The sequence below is a fragment of the Salvia miltiorrhiza genome, chromosome 8 (assembly GCF_028751815.1).
Source record: "Salvia miltiorrhiza cultivar Shanhuang (shh) chromosome 8, IMPLAD_Smil_shh, whole genome shotgun sequence".
Classification (NCBI taxonomy): domain Eukaryota; kingdom Viridiplantae; phylum Streptophyta; class Magnoliopsida; order Lamiales; family Lamiaceae; genus Salvia; species Salvia miltiorrhiza.
The window spans coordinates 16,553,608-16,576,171 of NC_080394.1; the positions used below are offsets into that span (position 1 = coordinate 16,553,608).

Here is a 22,564-nt window from a genome sequence, read left to right on the forward strand (position 1 = left end):
TGTAAAAGTGGTCAGTAAAAAAATTACCGACGGACCGTCCGTAGGTAAGCACACGACGACGCAGGCGTCGTCTGAAATAGCGACGGAAAATTCTGTCGGTATTAGCGACGAAAATGAATTACGTCGCTATTTTTTTTACGAAAAATAATAAATAAATATATATATATATATATATTATCAATCTAGCTTTATTCTCCACAAGTATTTTGGTATTTCTAATGTATTTTGAACTTAATTGCATACGTTAAGACGAACTTTCCAGTGGGTCACCCATCTTAGCTGTGCTCTAATTCAAGCACGCTTAACCTTGAAGTTCTTTTCGAGTGGTCACCAGTACCGAACACGCGTATTATTGATATAACTATCACGTATTAATTCATTTAAACTCTATTTTAATATACAATATCATTTATTCATAACCTTAGAATATGCTGAAGTCATATCTAAGACTTGTGGTGCCGACGAAAGAATGACGGTAAATATACGATCGAATTTAAAATAATAAAAAATATTAATATTATAGTTAGTTAAAATATATATATATATATATATTATTGTTGAAAATAACAATAAATTTAAAATATTCTCAATAATTTAAAAATAAGAATAAATTAGAATATTAATTAAAAAATAATAAAAATATTTTTTAAAAAATAAAAATAACAAAAAAAATTAATAATATTTACCGACGGAATTATCGACGGATTATTAATTAAAAAATAAAAATTTAAAAAAAATAAATAATATTTAGTAACGGAATATTTTTCGTCGCTATTTTTTTTACGTAAAATAAAATATATATATATTTTTTAAAAAATTAAAAAAATAAATAAATCATATTTAGCGACGGAATATTTTCCGTCGCTAATAATTCCGTCGGTAAATTTAAAAAAATAATTAAAAAATAAATGAAAAATAATGAATAATATTTAACGACAGATTATTTTTCGTCGCTAATAATTCCGTCGCTATTCCGTCGGTAAATTTATAAAAAATAATAAAAAATAATAAATGAAAAATAATGAATAATATTTAACGATGGATTATTTCTATCGCTATTCCGTCGGTAATCCGTCGGTAAAATTTTGAAAATATCTTCGTCGGAATTTCGTCGCTGTTCCGTTGGTGATTTCAACGGATTATTTTTCGTCGGTAATTCCGTCGGTGTCCGATATATTATTTTGTAGTGGCTCATTCTAGTGATTTTATTTGAATTGTAAAATAGAAATAACATACTTAAGTACTATTTTATTCAATAATGATCTGCATGTATATTACTCAGTAATAGGTTGTACTAAGCTTCGGAGCGTGAGTTTTGTAGCTCTTTAGATATATATACACACGTGTGGTACAATAAGCATTTAGGAATTTTTTTTATTATCTCTTATTTTATCACGATAAATTAATTTATTAATTAAAGAGAACACACGTTTACCGTAAAAGATTTTCTAGCCAATTTTGATGGAATTTTCAATTGGACCTTGGAGAATCTCTAAATAGTTTATTGTTAATTTTTAATATCCAATTGAATGTTTTTTTTTAATAAGTTAACAAATAAATAAAATTTAAAAATCGACTCGAACTCAAGGCCTTTGACCTCAAGCATTAACTACTATATCGCTTGGCCAACACACGTACACTTAATTGTTAACTTTTGTTAGTGCATTTTGTTTAACTAGTTCACATAGTCTTAGGTACACAGTAGACTTCTTACTTACACTTGAAAATGGTGAAAATTAAAAATGCTCTCATTCACTAGATTTATATGAAAAATACTTTCTCCGTCCACAAAATAACTTCATAGGAAGAAGTGACACGAGTTTTAAGAAAAAAAATTAATGAGTGTATTGAAAGTGGAGAAAAAGTTATTGAGTGTATTGAGAATGATGAAAAGTTGTGTTAATTGGTATAGAGAGTGGTAAGGTGTAGTTCAAAAATAGGTAGGAAGTTCTTTTGTGGACGTCCTAAAAAGGAAAAATAAGAAGTTCTTTCATATATGGACGGAGGGAGTACTTACTTTTATAGATATATGTATTTTATGATGAAATCGACTAATTTATCGTTAATGTCTCAATCATTATTGTACACGAGAGACAACATTTTACACATTTATGACATATTCTGAAAAAATTAACGATTTAAAAGTAATCAATGAAAACTCATCTAGCCTGCTGATTAGATGGATTTTGATTGATTGATGACAAATTGCTCACTATTTTAGATTTTTTTATAAATTTATGGTATAATCGTATTTGTGTAAGAAATTAATGTGTAAGATTTTTTCATAAAAAATCATGCAAAGTCATCAATATTTAAGGGTATTTAAGTCCGTTCATTTAATTTGCACATAGATACTCTCTCTGTCCCATCTATCTTGAGACAAATTTTTTGGGCACAGAATTTAAGAAACTACTAGTATTTAGTCCGTTAAGTGTGGTTTGTGAAAAAGTTAAAAAGTAAATAAAGGGTAAAATTTTTGCCAAATAAAAAAATTTCTCAAGATAGGTGGGACGGATGAAATATTTATGTTTATAAAAATAGGCATTTGCATATACATTTAATAAAAAATTATTTTTGCATATTAACACAATTTAAAACTGTACACGTCTAATCTTGCATGATTGAATCTATTTACACAGTAAAAAATATTACATTATTGAGGGTGTATTTGGTTGTAAAATTTTTATTGAAAAATGATGGATGGATAAGAAAATATAAGAAACTATTATATTTTTCTCCCTTTTTATTATAAAATATTGTTGAAAGAAGAAGAATGGAGCTAAGACCTGAGTATAACAAAGCAGAAAAGCCAGAATTTAACTTGTATTGATTTTTCAGATAGAGATAGTGTGTTACAAATGATGATGGTTCCTCTATTTATAAGGATAAATTACAAGAAGGGTATAAAAGTAAAATCTATCTTCACGCACTCCGCATGTACTCCTGGCTTCCGCACCCTAATCGGCCTTCACATTCCTCTTCCAACTGATTCTGCAAGTCCTAAAGCATAGCATCAATCTTGTCTCTGGTCCTCTAATGGTCTTGGCTGAGAAGCGAGTCAACGACTTCCTATCCTGTGGAAGAACAGTATAAATCCTGATAGAATATATATAAAATTTGGAATGTGACCGCAACATTATGAGACCGAGACCGAGTAGGTCCTCTCAATTTCCGAACTCAAGTGCCACTGTGGAAAGAAGATAAAGTCCTTTCCTTCCTGGCTAGATTATAGCGAGGGACTTCACTCATGGCCAGGACCAAGATCCTGGTTGAGAACTACCTCGGCCAGGGCCAAGATCCTGGTAGAGAACTACCTTGCCAGAACCAAGATCCTGGTTGATAAATATCTTGGCCAGGACCAAGATCCTGGTAGAGAACTACCTTGCTAGAGCCAAGATCCTGGTTGAGAAATATCTTGGTCAAGACCAAGATCCTGGTAGAGAACTACCTTGGCCAGGACCAAGATCCTGGTAGAGAACTACCTTGCCAGAGCCAAGATCCTGGTTGAGAAATATATTGGCCAGGACCAAGATCCTAGTAGAGAATTACCTTCTTTATCATTCCACCGTGGCAAGTAGGGTCTAATAATGTAGCTCCAATCGTGGCAAAGAAGGCTCTATTATGACAGAGAGAGAAAACCCCATTTTGTGAAACTCATGCTCCACCGTGGCAAGTTTGTGTGACCCAGTCTTGACCTTTCCACCGTGGCAGGGGAATACTTCTTAGCTTCTCTTACTCCTTTTTTGACATCCTAAAATTCTTTTTAACTTTAAACTTTAAGTATTTATATTGAGAGATGAGATTTGGTAGGCTGATGTAGGATTTACTCCTCATCAGAATCATTTTCAGCCCTTAGATCATCAAGATCTACGATTGATTCATCATCCTGTTGGATGAATTCATGCTCCTAAGTTCGAATCCTAAAGGTAGCAAAAATTTATTTTTTACAATTCATACTTTTATACAACGAATTCATACGTATTCTACGTAAAATTCATACAATTTTCCTATTTCTTATTTCTTATTTTAAGAGGTGCTTTCACGGTAGCCCTTCCCTATATATATATATAGTGGAAGGATCAAATGTAAACTCTATCTTACGGTGAAACTAGATCCTATGAACAAATATATAAAATAAGTGAACAAGAGATAATCAAGTTGTGAACAATTGTAATACATAAAATACATGAACAAAGATGGTTGAATCTTGTATTTACGTGAACATTTAATTGTTCACGATTTGACTATCTCTTGTTCACGTATTTTATGTGTTTGTTCATAGGATCTAGTTTTCACCGTAAGATAGATTTTACACTTGAACCAAACCCTATATATATATATATATATATATATATATATATATATAGATAGATGTTTAACGTAAATGACTATCTTTCTTTGACTTTTATATCATAGATGTTTGTTAAATCAATATAAATTTACAAATAAGCTGCTTGCAAAGAAAAAATAATCGTTTAAACCTGATTTTGAATCTTGGAGGTGTCGAAAATTTCACCATATTAACTTAATACGTTATTTGTCCATTAGAAATAGTTTATTTGTAGATTTATATTAATTTAGACGTTATTCTCAACTTTAATGAAAATAGTCATTCTTCCTATAATCTAACCCCATATGCTTATTTAATTTATATATGAACACATTTTCATTAGGGATGTCAATCGGGCCAGCCCACTCGGTTTCGGGTCAGCCCTTTCGGATTATTTTCGATTCGGGCTAGTCGATTTTTTTAGTTTTCGGGCTAAATTTTTTCAACCCTTACCCTAACTCACTCGGTTTCAAGCTAGTCCGTTCGGGTCCGCAAGTTAACGATTTTTTTATATGTTAAATTTTTATTATAGATAATCATACTCTTGTAATAAAAATATGTCGTGTTTTTTAAATCAAGACATTTCGTCTTTGATTTAGATACAAAAAATAGTGTTAGTTTGACTTAAATTTATATAATATCTAACTTTGACTTTGTTTTCGATAAAAAAATGTATATAGATTTAACGTAAATGACTATCTTTCTTTGACTTTTATATCATAGATGTTTGTTATTAACCGTTGAAAAAAATCAAAACATATTCTAAACGCATCAAAATGTTATTATGGAATTAAAAAGTAAAATATTAAAGTTTAAAAAATCAATTATTAAGAAATTGTTCGGTTAATCGGGCCAACCCTATCGGGCTCGGGATATTTTCGGTTCGGGCCATTCGGGCTAAAAAATTTCAGCCCTAACTCTCCTTTTTTATCGGTCTATTCGGATCGACCCGTCGATTTCGGACTTTTTTGATATCCCTAATTTTCATTGTCATTTTATATCTAAATTGAATTTACATATTAACACATTTTCCTTGTCATTTTACATCTAAAATCGTAGAATTGATATTAAATTCCATTAGTTCACATCAATCTTACCATAAATGCGTGTCCAAGTGTGTTAGCTTCCTGGCTACATGTCTTGTTTAATTTGTAGTAAAAAAGCCTGATTTGATGTTTCCATAGCAGGCAGATGTCCAATTTATCCTAACTTTATATAATACTACTGTGTATATTTTTTTATATTAGAATTATTAAATTATAGCACTGATTAAAAAATATATTAATTAGTAGTTTTGGTTGGCCCTAAGTAAATTAGTGGATAATGAGTGCTCTCTAGACTCAACGAACGTTGGTTTTACTAAATTAGAGTGTGTTTGTGTTTATATCATTGATAAAGATAATGGGATAATTCAAGTGGTAAAGTTGAGGTACTTAAAGATTCTTTATTATGAAAGATTTTGAGTTTAATTTCATTTGCATATGGTGTAATTTTCTCATCTTTGCATGGATTGATTCCATCATAGTACAAATATTTTCCACCTTTATGTAGTGTAAAGGTCTCGTGTGCTTGTGCGTGACTTATTTAATTATAAATACATTTTGTAATTCTAAAAAAATATATGACTGACAAAAAATAACCAAGGAATATAGTGTACTCCTTCTGTTCACGAAAATAAGATCTAAGAGAAGGTTGCCCATCAACGGCTTCTTCAAGATTATTTCAATGACGATCGAGTGTATGGTCCAACCTTTATAATTTAGATGCCGTTTTCAGATGAAGAAGGAATTTCTTTTGTGCATCATTGATGGTGTGCAAGGGGTAAATGCTTACTTCCGCATGGGGCGACATGCTACGAGCCGAGACTTGCTCACGCTGTTGTAGAAATGCACGGTGGCTATCGGACAACTAGCCACCAGTGTTTTTGTGGATGCTTTTGACAAGTATCCGAAGATTGCGGACACTACCGGTCAGCTATACCTTAAGAAGTTTTACAAAGCTATCATCAAGGTATACAACATCGAATATATTCGGTGGCCTACACCGACGGACACCACACACTTGCTTCAAATGCACGAGCAGCGGCACAGTTTTCCCGCGATGCTCGGGTGCCTGGATTGCATGAATTAGGTTTGAAAGAATTGCACCAAAGTCGTGGCATGGTGCATTTATGCGAAGTGATCAAGGATAGCCCACCTTGATTTTAGAGGCTGTTGCATCCCATGATTTGTTGATTTGACATGTCTTCTGTGGTGTTGCTGGATTGAACAACATAAATATTCTCAACTAATCATCTCTGTTTGCCAACATTTTTGAAGGAACGACCCCCGCGATGATATTTGATACAAATCGATGCTACTATCAGATGGACTACTACTTGTGTAATAACATCTACCATGTTTAGTCAACATTTGTCAAGAGTCCACCAATAGTGAGCAACGAGAAAGAGGCGAGATTCAAGAAGATGCAAGAGGCGACACGAAAGGATATTGAACGAGCCTTTATAGTGTTTCAAACTCGGTGGGGAGACATCAAAGGTCCGACCAGACCTTAGTATATTGAGCATCTCAAAGAGATCATGATGGTATGTATCAATCATACAACATGATTGTGGAGAATGAATGGGAAGGTGCTCTAAACTGGAGAGATGACGATTCAGGGAACGAGGCGTCTACCAGCGGCTCATCCGAGGCTCGCCAATCAGCCTCATCTAGTTTCAAAGACTATGTGTCTAGAGATTCAATTTTCAGAGATAGACGGATGACTACACAACTTCAACAAGATTTGATCGAGCATGTTTCGGATCTCTAGGGCCGGAATATTTATTTATATGTTTATTTTAATTTATATTTAGTTTTTTTTAATTTTATGTATTTTAAATTTTAGTAATTTAAATTAATGTAATTTTAATTCAAGGAATTGTGTTATTTATATTGGTGTCATTTAAATTAAATCAAAAATCTAAATATCAATTTTAATTCATATGATTTAACACGATGACGGATGAGTCAAGCCAGTGCAACACTTGACTCATAAATGGTCCTGGCGTATAAGATGAATCAAAGCTTGATTCAACCAATGTGGATACACTCTAGTACCAATAGAATTATACTATTTTACTAAGCTGTCTTAACCATGCTCTGTAATTTAACAAAACATTATTCATGAATGACATTGACAGAACTATAGATTTTAGTTAATATAAGAGTTTTCCACAATTATTATCTTATTAGCTTTGATTAAGTATTCAGATTTTCACTAATTCTATCCAATCTGGAAGAGTTTCATGAATTGTTATCTGATAATTTGTGCGATATTTTTGATGGATTATTCGTCACTGTAGCTTATACTTATCGTTTTACTTATTTGAACTTATGACTTCCCAACTTAAACAGTGGGACATTAGTATTCGAGATTATGAATGAAAGCTTTCCTCCACTTTCAAAAACAAGTACACTATAATTTTTAAAATTTGCCCAAGTTGGGATTGAAAATAATATTTTAGAAAGAATGTCGGGTATTATTTTATAACTTTTTGCCACAGAATTCAAACGAAATTGGGTACAAAATTCAAACCCGCCTTGGTGGCAATTATTGGACCCAACAGAAGGAAAATAATATTTGTTCAGAGCATTTTCACCAAACTCTTAGACCTAATTTATTATTTTCACAGTTCCATTTTCCGAAAAATTACTCATAATACAAAGAAACGTGGTGTGAACAGTGAACTATTTAGTTCCAAATTATTCTCAACTGTTACTCAATCCAACAATATCTTTATTACTATGTAGTTTTTTAATAGCTAAAAATAATTTAATAATTATATATATATATATAATACGTTATTTAAATTTATTACATACTGACGACAAATTACATCTCAGTTCATAAGACTCTCATCCAATTGTCCTCCAACAAATAGGTCAAGTTCATATTAACTAGATAAATTAATGTGTGTGTGAGTCTAAAAACTTAAAATCATAATATACTACTCATTTTGAGTGAAAATTTAAAATGTCTTATTCCTTAAGTTATATATGAAAAATGCCCTCTTTTATAAAAATAAGCATTTTATACCATATTCTTTAAATACATTTATGATGGATTTGCTTGATTTTTTGTGCAAGTCTTACACATTTGACTAATTTGTTGATCGATTTGACAGCTATCAGTCATAAAAGTCAACAATTTGACAGCTATCAGTCAAGAGTACATATGACCGGTGGTTGGTTAGATCATGTGTCCGCCCGGGCAGACACATAATTTCATCGGGCGAACACATGATTTTACCAATCGGACACATGATCTGGGTGATAAAATCATGTGTCCGCCCGTGCTAGATCATGTGTCCGGCCGATAAAATCATGTGTCCGCCCGGGCGAACACATGATCTAGCCACTCACCGGTCATATGTACTCTTGACTGATAGCTGTCAAATCGGTCAAATGTGTAAGACTTGCACAAAAAACCAAGCAAACCCATCAACATCAAAGGGTAAAATAGGTACTTCACATAATTAGGGCATAAAATGCTTAAGTTTATAAAGTAGGACATTTTTCATATACAACATAAGGAATAGGGCATTTTTTCCTATTAACACACTCATTTTTAGGGTATGTTTACTTTTATGAAAAGAGAGAGAATACATACATTTTCAGCATTTTCCCATCATTTTCACATGTTTATTATGATAGAATATTTTCTTCGGGCAGGGTGGAATATTTTCTCGGACAACTTATTTTCACTCCAAAATTGAATAATAGTATTATCTTTGGGTAGTGATGTGATAATATTTTTTAACAATTTAATTTTTTATAATTTTTTACTTTTATCCTTAAGAGAGGCTAAAATGTAGTTTCAGCAATTTATATAATGAGGGCAATATGATAAATTGAATAATTTATTCACTAATTTCCAACAAAGTAAACAAATGTATAAGATAAATGGAGTATATGATAAAAAAAAATTCATCTCTAGTAAATATATAATAAAAATATAAAAAAAGGTTATATTTTCTTAGTATTTTTTTTTGTTCATTATTTTCTAATGATATTTTGTAACTAAAGTAAATGCACCTAAGTGGTACAACGAAAAGGGAAAAAGAAAAACTAAAGACAAAACACAAATACTTTGATTCATTGATTATTATTGTTCTTCTTTATTCCTCGATATTTTATTTCTTCAGAGAAACGCAAAGTCTTTTTTTTTTGGAGTAAAGAGAAACGCCAAGTTGAGATTATACATATTTTGAATGTCACAACTCACAAGGCATCGTAGTTTTTGATGGTGCAGGTTAAAAGTGAAATCTGTCTGGTAAAAAAAGTTGTCGATTTTTCACTAATGATGTGAATCGTGCTTGTGACTTTTGATCTGTTGGGATTCATGATTTTCCCAAATGGGCCTACGTTTTATTATGTCGTTTTTTTTTTGACCGAGCTTATAAGCTCTTTAAAATAGTTTCTAAGTGTTTGTCAAAATAAGTTCATCAACTTATAAGCTCCAAAAATAAGCTTCAAGAGCTTATAAACTCCCCAAAAAATAAGTTCTTCTATCACAATTTATTTTTTTATAATCTTATATGCAACAATCTTTTTACAAATATTTTTCAACTATAATTTATTATTTCCATCATATATCATTTAAATTTATTTTTCTTCGATTTTATTTCTCTAAAAAAATATTCTCTCTCTCTAGCTTATAAGCTCAATTATTCAAACACTTTGACAACTTATATAAGCTCTTAAAAATTACATCTTATAAGCTCTTGAAATATCTTATAAGCTCCAAGAGCTTATAAGCTCTTTAAAATAAGCTTAGCCAAACACCCTCTTAGTCGTGCTAATCACATTTTTTCTTTGAGGGTGTGCTAATCACAATCTTGATATCTTAAATTTCAAGATTTCTGAGAATTAGTGGCTAAATATTCTTGAAATATTTAATCAGGATGGAGCATTATCTTAGAGCACCCGCAACGCTCTACTCGATCGCCTTACTCGAGTAGAGCGTTGCACTCGAGTAAGGCGTTGCGGAGTGCCCTTACTCGAGTGTTCGAGTATGCACGAAAGAAGGGATTGTATGGCGCATGCTGAATTTTTTATTAAAAAAAAATGAATTTTGAAAAAAAATTACTGTTATTTTCTTGGAATTCGTGCCTTGACTGTTCATTTTTTTTCCCTCTTCTTCTCTTTAAAAACCCTTCTCTTCCATTTCTCCACACATCTTCTTCATCTACAATTTTCTTTCTTCCATTGGTGCCCCGGTCTCTCCGCCGGTTACACCCCGATATGGGGGGGGGGGTCAACTTGGAGGAGACCCCAGCAAGTGCCGAGGAAAGTGCCTCCAAACCAAAGAAAGGCGGCCGGAGGAAGGAAATCGCCCACAAAATCAAGCACGACAAGCCAGCGGCGGAAGGAAGGCTCCGTCATATTTATTTTCCCGAGCATACGAATCTCATCGTCCAAGTTTGGGCGGAGAAGACGAACGACGCCATCCGTGGGACGGATCAAAAGGAGAAGGCGTATTGGGGACGGATCTGCGACCGTGTCAACCCCATCATCGGTGTCGAGCTTAAAATCCGGCAAATTCAAGGCCACTGGGCTCGAGTGAGCACGAATGTGCGTCTCTGGGAAGCTATTTGGGTGGAGACGCGCAACAATTGGCCTTCCGGCCATTCTGACGATATGCTCCGTGACAAGGCTCAAATCCTCTTCAAGGCTCGAAGCCCACAAAAGGCCGCATTCAACTTTTGGAACGCGTGGAAAGTTCTCCGAAACAATCCCAAGTTCAAGTCGATGTACCTCGCCGGAGACGTGCATGCCTCCAAGAGGACAAAGACTACGGAAGAGGGCGGCTTTACCACCTCGGCGTCGGGCGAGGAGATCTCCTCTTCCCGACCCATTGGCAACAAGGCGGCGAAGGGGGCGGCGAAAGCGGCGAAGGGGAAAGTGAAGGCGTCGGCGTCGCATATGAGCTCGGAGCCTCCACCCAAAATAGTGGAGAGGTTGGACATATCCGACCAACAGATGAGGGCATTCACCGCCCAGTACACCAGGAGGAACGATATCAAGGAGATGGAGCTCGATATGTAGCTCCTCAACACGGATACGACGTACATGACGGACGCTCAAAGAGCATTGCACGTGTCCATGGTCGCCGACGTGCTCAAGCGTCGTGGTCTAGACTAGGATTTTAATTATGTAATTTTAATGAAGTTTTAGGTGTATTTAATTTTTATGTAATTTTAATTTTAATGATGTTTTAGGTGTTTTTAATTTTTATGTAATTTTTAATGATGTATTAGGTGTTTTTAATTTTTATGTAATATTTAATGATGTTTTAGTTTAATGGCGTTTTTAACTATTAGAAAAATATGTTATTTAAATTTGAGTAAAATAAAATTAATTTAAATGAAAAGCATAAAAATCAAAACTAAAAAAATCAAGTAGGCTATCAAGTAATCCCAATGGAGCACTACTTACTCAATGTGATCCCCCACTATCAAGTGGCTATTAAGTAGGCTATCAAATAAGCCAACTGCGGATGATCTTAGCTTATACATTTCTTTTTTCGAAGAGAGCTTATACATTTCTTTTGGTTGAATATCTCTCTACCTACAAAATATGTGTATTTAAACGAAAGTTAGCAGTATATAAACAAGAGTGTTTTTAACTGTAGAAGCACAGAACACTCTCAAATACTAATCTAACCCTAATAGAATCAGTTTGGCTTATATAATTCAACTAGTGTACCTTCCGCACAATGCGCGGTGAATGTGAATTTACATTCATGTAAATTGTGTATATATGTGCTTTATAATTATTACTACTCCCGTCCCAAATTAACATACCACATTATTTTTATTTGAATGTTTCAATTCAATATTTCACTTCCTAAAATGAAAAATCAATACATAATTAACACCCTCACTCAACTCATTATTTACATCAAATGTTATTGTGGCCCACAAATAATTATCTATATTTTCATTTAAAAAAATAATATCTTAATTATCTTTTCTACTTTTTTGACAAATATACCCTAAAAATTTGTTTTTTCTTTCTTATTTATTATAAGCTATTTGTTTATTAAAATTCGTGTCCAAGCCTCGTGGCTTATTGAATTGGGACGGAGTGAGTATTATAAACTAATAAAATTAAAATTTAATACTAAATTTATTATTTGCAAAGTGATCAATGTCATTTATACAAAACTATACATGTATCTATGCATAGATATGATATCATTTATATATGGAGTTGCTATAACCATGCAAATCAAATTTATCGTATCAAATAAGTTGTCTATGAATTCGCTACATAACATTACGAATTTGCTATGAATAAAATGATGAATTAAAAAAAATCAACGTATGAGATTCAAACTCTGGACCAAGAATTCATTCAACAAAGCTACGATTTCACCAAAGATCTTCACAATTTAAGGGATGAAAATATTTGCTATTAAGCACATTGGTCTCTGACATACTATATTTCAACACATATTTTTGAAATATTAATAGACACGTAAATATATTCGAACTTAATTTAAAACCTATCAAAGATAATTGTATGAATACAAAAAATCTATATATTAATAAAAAAAAATACATACATTAGTAAAAAAGTTGTCATATTTAGAAAAAAAACAACAATAATTTTGAACAAATTTAAATATGTACAATTTTCTTTATCTCTATTAAATTTTGTTTCAATTAAAATTGGATTATTTAATATTGACTTTTAATTTTAATTCAATTCATTTGATCCCCAAGAAAATTATACAAAAAAAAATGCAATAAAGGGAGAACATAATAAATTGAAACTAAATAGTCCATAAGTAACAAAATAATTTGATTTGTTTCTTGAGAGCTTGAATTTTTTTTAAGTAATACATTAATAGCTATTTTACAATATTAATTTTATTTTAAAAACTAATTATTCATGCTTCTAATTTTATAGTAAGATAACAATTTACACACTCTTCTATTTTTATATATATATTAGTATATCACTTGTGCCATGCACATATTATATATTTAAAATATAATAATATGAAATTTTAACTTTCAATATTTATAGATTTGAAATAATAATAAAATACAAACTATATATAGATACAATATTATTATTATTATTATTTTAAAGAACATTCACATAATTCTTTTATGATGCCATAGTTTTGTAATTTCCTTCATAAAATAAACTATAATTTATATTTTAATGTTTTTTAATAGTAATATTAGTTTGTTCCATTAATAAAATGTATATATTTAATATATCTAAATGCATAATATAATCAAAATATCATAAATAAATAAAAGAAAGAGAAATAAGAAATAAAAAAAGTTTTTTTTTTGAGGAAGAAACAAAAAAAGTTAATAGAAATTTAAAAAGCAATATGCACGGTAGTTTTTTTTGTTGGAAGTGGTCAACATTTTCAATAGTGGATTAAGCAATATTTTTCCCATAAATTCCAATTACACCCTTGTAATTGAATTAAATTATATTTACTTGCTTTTTATATATATAAAGATTTCATTTGCCTTATATTGTTTTCCCCCTTATAGATCAGTTTGACTTATATAATTCAATTTCATTGGCTGATTGTTTCATTTCACCATTCTCCAAATATCCTGTGAGTAGGAATATAAATGAACGTTTCTTCTACATCATTTGGATTTCGGCTTGATAAATGTTCGTTTAGAGAATTTTGTTAGCTAAATAAATTAAGTTTGAGCGTAATAATATTACTGTTAGCGTATTTGCTTTTTATCTCTCTCAGTAAAAATTAGGGATGACAATGGGTCGGATTTGGACCGGATCATCGGATCTTACTTGGTCCAGATTCAGATCCAAATTTTTTTACTCAGGCCCATATCTAGTTCAGATCCATTAGATCCAAAAAAATGAGATCCAGGTCCAGATCCATAAGATTCACAGGGTCTCGGGTCCAAATCCGGATCCATATTTTTTTGTCTTTAATAATAAATTTATAAATCTTAAATTAATCCAAAATAAAATTATAATTATTGCCTAGAGTTTCAACAATTATTCAAAATAAATGAATTAACCATATTCTATAAAAATATTATCAAAGTTTAATAACAATTAGAATATAATAATCAAGTACTAAATAACAGTGGAACAATGTGTCTATTTTACATAGAAAAAAGAAAATTAATGTTATCAATAATAATAATAATGACAACTAAAATTTAAATTAAAATAAAAGTAAAATATATCTTTAATTGCATTATATATTATTTATGAAAAGAAATATATGGATTAGTCATAGATATTAGGTTAGAGTTAGATAAAAATAAATAACATTATATATATTTTTATATATAAATGGATCCATGGATCGGATCTGGACCGGATCTGGATCTCAGATTTTTTGCTCCAGATCCAGATCCGAAAATTATAGGAATAACCCAAATTTGGTCCAGATCCATTGGGTCTATTTTTTTTAAGGTCCAGATCCTAAAAAAAGGATATGGACCGGGTCCAGGATCCATTGTCATCCCTAAAAAAAACTTTCTCAATAAAAGAATAATACAATGAAGTATACATTTATTATTTAAAATAGGAATTATATTATTTATATTATGTTTATTTTAAATAATAATAATAATAATAATAATAATAATAATAATAATAATAATAATAATAATAATAATAATATTTTAACCCAATTACATCAAGGCAAACGAGGTATAAAGTGATAAATAAAGTTGATGTCTTTCTTATATTAAAAGAAAACGCATCATTAAGCTCGTGAAGTGATGCAACTTAAAAACATAAAATTATTTCCTAAATACAATTTACATTATGTGATATAATTAATAATAATTGTATTAAGTTTTTGACTAGTTTTATTTGTTACTACTATATAATTATAATGAATATATTATGTAATTGTATATAAAATATTTTTTCAAAAATAAGTAATAGACATTTTAAATAAATAATAATTGTATTAAGTTTTTGACTAGTTTTATTTGTTAGTACTATATAATTATAATGAATATATTATGTAATTGTAAATAAAAGATTTTTTCAAAAATAAGTAATAGACATTTTAAATAAATACCTAAATTTAGAAAAACTCATTTGTGCTGGAAAAGAGTTGATAGCGTTTTATATTTCGAACTTTCAGCGTGTCTTATAAAATATTCCAAATTTTCATTTTCTCCTAAATTTTTTGAAACTTTTAATTTTTTTCATAAAATGTTCCGCTATACAAAATCTGGTGACATAACAAAAGAACTCGAATTTTGAGCATTTTTCAATAATGGTGGCTCTTAATATGGTTGTCCAAGAATAACAGTCCCTAAAATATTTTATCTAGCGAGATAAATTATATTTTTGTCACTGAATTTTGTATAGTGAAATATTTTATAAAAAAAATTTAAAAGAAATAAAAATTCAAATATTTTATAAAAAAATGTTTAAAATTGGATATATAAAACACTAATAAGCCTAAATTCAATTCGATTATAAATAACGGAGATTGAGGAGCACGACATTATTCGACTGGACTCGGTTACACCAGAATAGTGAAAGTCCCTTTCATAAAATTTCAAGTTTTTAACCTCGAGAAGGAGAGAGAGAAAGTGAAATAGAGAAAAAGAGAAGAATCTTGATGTATTTTTGCATCAGTAAATACACAACACAAAGACACAAGATACGATATTGCTTTTGCTTCTCTTCTTGTTTTCTTGTGTTGTAGCTTTTCTCACTTTTCCACACTCACACTCACACTCTCTTTCTCTCTCTGTGTAACGACTGAGAGAGAGAGAGAGAGAGAGAGGAGGGAGGGGGGAGTGCAAGCTCTAGGACCCTTCATTTCAGGCGGATAAACCGGTGTGTGTTTACAGATCCAAGAGTACTAGAAAAAAGCTTAGGTAATTTTTGCAGCTCTTTGCTGCCTTTTGCTCTCTTCTTTTTCTTTTTGTTTTGGGTCCCTGATTAGATGAGACACTCTAAAGTGTAAAGATCACATTTTTTTCACTGCATTTCCATCTGTCGGCTTCGTTTTTTGCTGCTACAAGTTTCTTCTGTTATCATCAGCTAACCTCTCTCTCCCCCCCCCCCCCCCCCCCCCCGAATTTGTTGGTGCTCGTCTGTGTGGTCTTGGTATTGCATCTCCTCTCTTGTTTTTGTGTGTGTGATAAGGTTTCCATGGTTTCTGTGTTTTGGGTGTTTGGATTCTAGCTGTCCTTTTTTTTTTCTTTTCTTTTTTTTTCTTTTTTTTTTCTACATGGCTATGGCTGATCTACGCATTTCTGGCAAATTTTAGATGTATGAAGATGTGGGCATATCTCATTTTAGCTGTTTCTACACCTAATTTGCTGCATTTTCTTTTTCTTCTAACCGTTCAGATTTTGGTGCTTTTTGTGTTGAGATTTTGCCATGAAATTTGTTTCTTTGCATTTTCTTTTTCTTTTCTTTTTTTGATTGGGGGAATTACTCAAATATGTACATGGATGTGTTATTCTCTTGATTTTCATCTTATCGTTTGAAAATGTTGATTTTCTGAAATTGAATAAAGAAGTTCCCCTAGTTCTCATCTTATCATTTGTGATACGTGGTTTTCTGAAATTGAGCGTGGGCGAGTTTTCCGGATTAAATTAATTTCTTGAAGATGAAAGAAATTTAGGCTTTTGAGTCTGGAATTGGATCCAAATATACTAATTTCTATCTTATTTGAGTTGGGTTTCTTGGATTCCGGTTGAAGGGAAACTTTTAAGTCTGGAAAATCACAATCAGCTTTTAATTCTAAGACTTGATTGTAAACTAAAAAATAAAAATGGTTTCTTGATTCTAATCTTAACCCCCCCCCCCCCCCCCCCAACAAAAAAAAGTGTCTCGATTCTGTAGCATTTAATTTCTTGTACAATCTTTCTTATATTCTATTCTCCAAATCACAGGCTAAAAATCTATATGTAGATGGAGGAGGGTGAGGATTTAAGAAAATGGGATGAATTACTACCTGATGCACTAGGCCTAATATTCAAGAACCTCTCACTATATGATGTTCTAACAGTAGTACCAAGAGTTTGCAAATCGTGGGGGCGAGCAGCTACAGGTCCTTACTGCTGGCAAGAGATCGATATTGAAGAATGGAGTCGAAACAGGAAGCCTGAGGTCGTTGATAGAATGCTCCGATTGCTGATAGCAAGAAGCTGTGGCTCTCTCCGAAAACTCACTGTCTACGGCCTCTCTTTGGACAATACCCTTTTATTCATAGCAGATCAGTAAGTATTTGGGTATTTAGTTTAGTTTTCGACTTTTCATTACTTAAATTCGTATGATTTTGGTTGCAAGTGGTCAATCTCTACGAAGTTTGAGACTGCCAAGATGCGAAATAAACGACACAGTAGTGGGAAAGGCTGCTGGAATGCTGTGTGGTCTCACATTTGTAGATTTGAGCTACTGCATAAGTGTTGGAGCTCAAGGCCTGGAGGCATTAGGGAAGAACTGCAAGTCTCTGAGCAGCTTAAGGTGGATCATGCACCCGTTGGAGGTGATCGAGAAACTTTCCCAAGACGATGAAGCCCTCGCCATTGCTGCCACGATGCCCAAGCTCAAGAATCTCGAGATAGCCTACTTGCTCGTGGAAACGGCTAGTATCATCGAGATTCTCAGCAAGTGCAAGCACCTTGAGCTCCTAGACGTGCGCGGATGCTGGAATGTGAAATTGGACGAGAAGTTTGTGAAGATGTTTCCTAAGTTGAAGGTGGTTGGCCCCCTCGTGGTGGATTGCTACGACATGAACGGATGGGATAACTGCTCGGACTACTCGGGGTCGTCTGGCTACCTCGCGTGGGACTTTGTTGCGGGAGACGACGATGATGATGACGACGACGAGGACTATGCTGACATGCTCGATGACTTGTGGGGGGATGGGAACCCGATGGACGACGTGGAGATGTGGTTCTACGACGATGTGCATGCGGTGGATGCCGGCTATGATTGGCCGCAGTCGCCTTGAGTGAGGTATGGATGTGATGAAGGTGTTTGTTATGTGTGTTGAGTGTGGTTGTTGGAGGTATCCTAGAGTTAGGTTATAAATGTGTAATGAATTTGGGTGTGTATGAATGGATATGTGCAAGTTTCCTATGCCTAACGCATCAATCATTTGCATCTAGTGGAATAAGACATGCATTGCTCATTCCTGCTACTCTTAGTATATTGCAGTTGGGAGAGTTTGTACATTAAATCATTTTTCAGAGGATTTGAAATGCTAAAGGCTTGAGATTCTGGGTTCGAGTCCTCCGTTGTGTGGTTTTTAAAATTTTTTTATTTACTTATTTAATTTATCGAAAAAAAGAAAAAAAAAAGGAGAGAAATCTCTTTGGTTGAACTCAGCTGCACCATTTGATACGCATGCACATTGCACAATGTGAACTCTGCAGCAACATTTGACACAATGTGAGCTTACTTCTTTGGGCATAACTGAAAATAATGTAGTTTAACAGAGATTCAAAATTAAGAGTTACTTATAACAAAAACTATGAACACATTGGTATTATAGGATATTTAGGTACATGCTAAATTTGAGGTATTTTGGATAATTATTTTTATATAATAATAATCTATATATCTATATAATATATAAAAGAGCAGTATAACAGCTACTTTTTCCCACCAAAATTTCTCTCTTATTTATTTTGATTCTCTTTTAAAAATCATAAACTTTGATTCATAAAAAAATACTAAATTAAAGATGATGACAAGATCTTTAATTTGATGTAAAAATTATATAAAATAAATAAGTTATTATAATTTAAAGTCACAAAATTATTTTTTTCTCTCTTCTCTCTCCTATCTTCTTTCTTTAAGTGCTACGGTTCTTCATTTTTTTTTCTATTTTTTTTATTTTTTTGTTAGAAATTATTTTTATTATTTTTTATTTATATTTTTTTCTATTATAAAAATTTAAGGCAACTAAAAAGATTAAACTTATATTTGTTCATTTTTATCAATTATAAATCATTAATTGGTAGTTCAAAAATTGAAAATTCAAATGTTTTTAGATTCATGTGTTTATTGAGATTATGTTGTTCATAACTTCGATTTTTTTATTGAGATTTATGTTTGCATTTATTTATATTTAAATTATATTTAATATATGTATTTATTTATTTAAAATAGTGTTCAATTTCAACATTGGTCGTGCATCGCACGAGCGGGCATACTAGTGATATATTATGTTGTACTTAATACCCTTTACTTAACTTTATTGTCCAGTAGAGACAGAGGCAAAGTCAATTCTTAATAAATTATTATTTCTCATAAATTTAACATATACTCCATCCGTCCTAATGAAGATGATGCATATTTCTTTTTGGGTCGTCCCAAACGAAGATGCTACATTTCTAAATATGAAAAAAATAAAGATTTTAATTGCACAATTACAACTAATTAATCACTCCCTTATTACCTTCTCTCTCCTACTTTATCACTTTATTATCTTATATCTCCTACTTTATCACTTTATTATTTTCTATCTCCTATTTTATCAATTTTATATTACACACTTAAAATACTAATCTACAACTCCTTAAATTTCGTGCCGAAAAGAAATGTATCATCTTGGCTGGGATGGATGGAGTATCTTATTATTATCTTGAAAACAAATAGTTTTCCAGCTCAAAAAAGTAATAAATAAGTAGCAATGTTCTAGTGACATATAATAAAGATACATATATTTAAATGATGTAATAGTAACATATTGTAATGCTCTAAGTCATTTTGATGTTTAATGTTAAATTTAATTAGAAAATAATAATAAAAAATATATTGGTATAAATAAATATAAAAATTATTACATAAACATAATTAAAAATTTAACAAACACAAAAACATGGGTACAATCGAGTGTACCGTACAACTGGGTTAATTTTCACTTAGACTCTGATCCACATCTTGATCTGAACCCACATTTTGACCCAGATTGTGTAAATGACACTATTCGGTTATACAAATGACACTACCTATAATTAACACTATTCAATTATATAAATGACATTATAACATTTTAAAATGTTATAGTATCATTTAAAATATTATAGTGTCATTTACAATATTATAGTGTCAATTACAGGAAGTGTTATTTATATATTCTGAATAGTGCCAATTATACACAGTGTCATTTACAATGTTATAGTGTCATTTATACGTAGTGTCATTTGTATAACAGATTAGTGTCAATTACAGACAGTGTCATTTATATAACTGAATAGTGTCACTTACACTATTTGGGTCAAGATGCGAGTTTGGATTAAAATGCGGGTCATGGTCTGGGTGCAGGTTAACCCGGTTGTACGATACACCTAATTGTACCCAAGACCACCTCTTTAACAAATCTAAGCCATATTTTAAATTCTATTTTTAAGATATACTCCTTTCATCCCAATAAACTTGTTCCATTTTTTTGGGCACGATTATTAAGGAGAGTTAAATTAATGCAGTAAAAGTGTGTAAATGTGTGGGCCATATTGTTTACAGTGTAAAATCATTACCAAAAATAGAAACAAGACAATATTATTGCAACAACCCAAAAAGAAAAATAAGACAAGATTAATGGGACGAAGGGAATAGTATATTATTAATTATCTATCTACAAAATAAAATTAAAGAAAAAAACAATATTATTAAAGTTAAAGGATTTTAAAATGAACCGATATAATTTCCCTCTTTAGTTGCATTAAAAACTATTGTAATAATAATAAAAAAAATACTCCTGTAAATTATAAAATTAATTTTTTCAATAAAGATATACTCCCTCCGTCCCTGAAATAAGTTCCTCTTTTTTTATTTTGGGACGTCCCCCCCAAATAAATTCTTCTTTCTTTCTTTCTATTTTTGGACAATTACCCCACCACTAATAATACTTTATTTATTCTTACTTTTCACTTTTTCACCACTCTCAATACTAATTATAACATATTTTTCTCCACTATTAATACACTTTACCATTTTCCGTAAAACCCGTGCCGTCTCCAAAGAGGAACTTATTTTGGGGACGGAGAGAGTATAAAATAAAAATAATAATACAAAAAAAGGAAAGCGAGATAAGATTAGGTAAGTTAATTGATAAGAAGAAATGACAAATGAGAGAGGAGAGAGAATACAAGAGAGATGAAAGTTCGTCCACTAAAAATACTCCTGAAAGAGGATGATACGAGTTTTAATAAAAATTGTTAGTATATTGTAAGTGGAGGAATGGTCTAACATAAAAAGTAATATTAATAATGATAATTAATTGTATTGTGGATGGAGAAAATAAGCCTACTATGTGAGAAATTTTTCAAAAATAAAAATGGACTAATTTTTGTGACATCCCAAAATAGTAAAAATAAACTATTTTTTTGGACGCATGGAGTAAAATTTAATTTGCTTAAACTTATTAATTTCAAATTTATTTAATTAATTATTTTTACACTAAATTAAAGATTTTGTCATGATCTTTAATTTAAGATGAATCTTAAATATTTTTTCATGAATAAAATTTGACGTTTTTTAAAATAAATAAAATAGAAAAAAAAGGAAAGAAAAGAGAAATCTATATAATATATAAAAGAGGAGTTTTTTCCCTCCATATTTTCCTTCTCTTTTTCTCTCTCTTCTTCCACCAAAATTTTTACTATTTTTTCTTTTTATTTTTTTATAATTTAATTATTTTTCTAAACATCATCAAATTTGATTCATGAAAAAAAATCAATATGTATCTTAAATTTAATATAGTATAAAAATTATCAAAAATGAATTTAAAATGAACAAGTTATGAAAATTTTAAAATATTTTATTTTCTATCTCCTCATTAAAAATTTACAACTTTTTATTTATGTTTATATGCGAAAAATATTTATTATGATTAATAATACTATATAATAATATGCATAATACAAATTTTCATTATCGAATCATTTTTAAATTTATTTAATAACTATAATATCATTACACTTTGTATAGATTGAAAATTTATATTTTTAAATTCAGAATTTTATTGAGTAATTGATGTGAATTATTATATTTTATTTTTAAACATATTTTGTATTTTTTTGTATTATTTTATTTATTATTTAAAATTTTCATTTAATTTCGATGTCTGTCGTGCATCGCACGAATGTGATATACTAGTTAATGGGAAAAACTAACCATTGGAAAGTGTTGTTTTATACAACCTTCTTCCACGAAAAAGAGAAATAGAGGCTTGCTTACTTTT

General features: G+C 30.9%; 1 protein-coding gene across 3 annotated transcripts; it reads left to right on the forward strand.

Moving 5' to 3' along the window:
- Window positions 1-15,858: 15,858 nt before the first annotated feature.
- On the forward strand, window positions 15,859-18,603 carry LOC131001427 (F-box protein FBW2-like). 3 transcript variants are annotated; one of them, XM_057927824.1, is made up of 3 exons: window positions 15,859-16,235; window positions 17,262-17,588; window positions 17,659-18,603. In XM_057927824.1, exons 2-3 carry the CDS (start codon window positions 17,281-17,283, stop codon window positions 18,323-18,325), a joined length of 975 nt encoding a protein of 324 aa, XP_057783807.1. In that variant the 5' UTR covers window positions 15,859-16,235; window positions 17,262-17,280; the 3' UTR covers window positions 18,326-18,603. The 3 variants fall into 3 exon arrangements, with proteins under 3 accessions (XP_057783807.1, XP_057783808.1, XP_057783806.1); XM_057927825.1 differs by having other exon boundaries at window positions 15,983-16,235; window positions 17,281-17,588; XM_057927823.1 differs by having other exon boundaries at window positions 16,011-16,467.
- The last annotated feature ends 3,961 nt before the right edge of the window (window positions 18,604-22,564 follow it).

Coding starts and splice junctions, on each gene's coding strand:
- LOC131001427 (XM_057927824.1), top strand. CDS start 17,281: ATGGAGGAGGGTGAGGATTTAAGAAAATGGGATGAATTACTACCTGAT. Junction 17,589..17,658: donor CTTTTATTCATAGCAGATCA/GTAAGTATTTGG, acceptor TTTGGTTGCAAG/TGGTCAATCTCTACGAAGTT.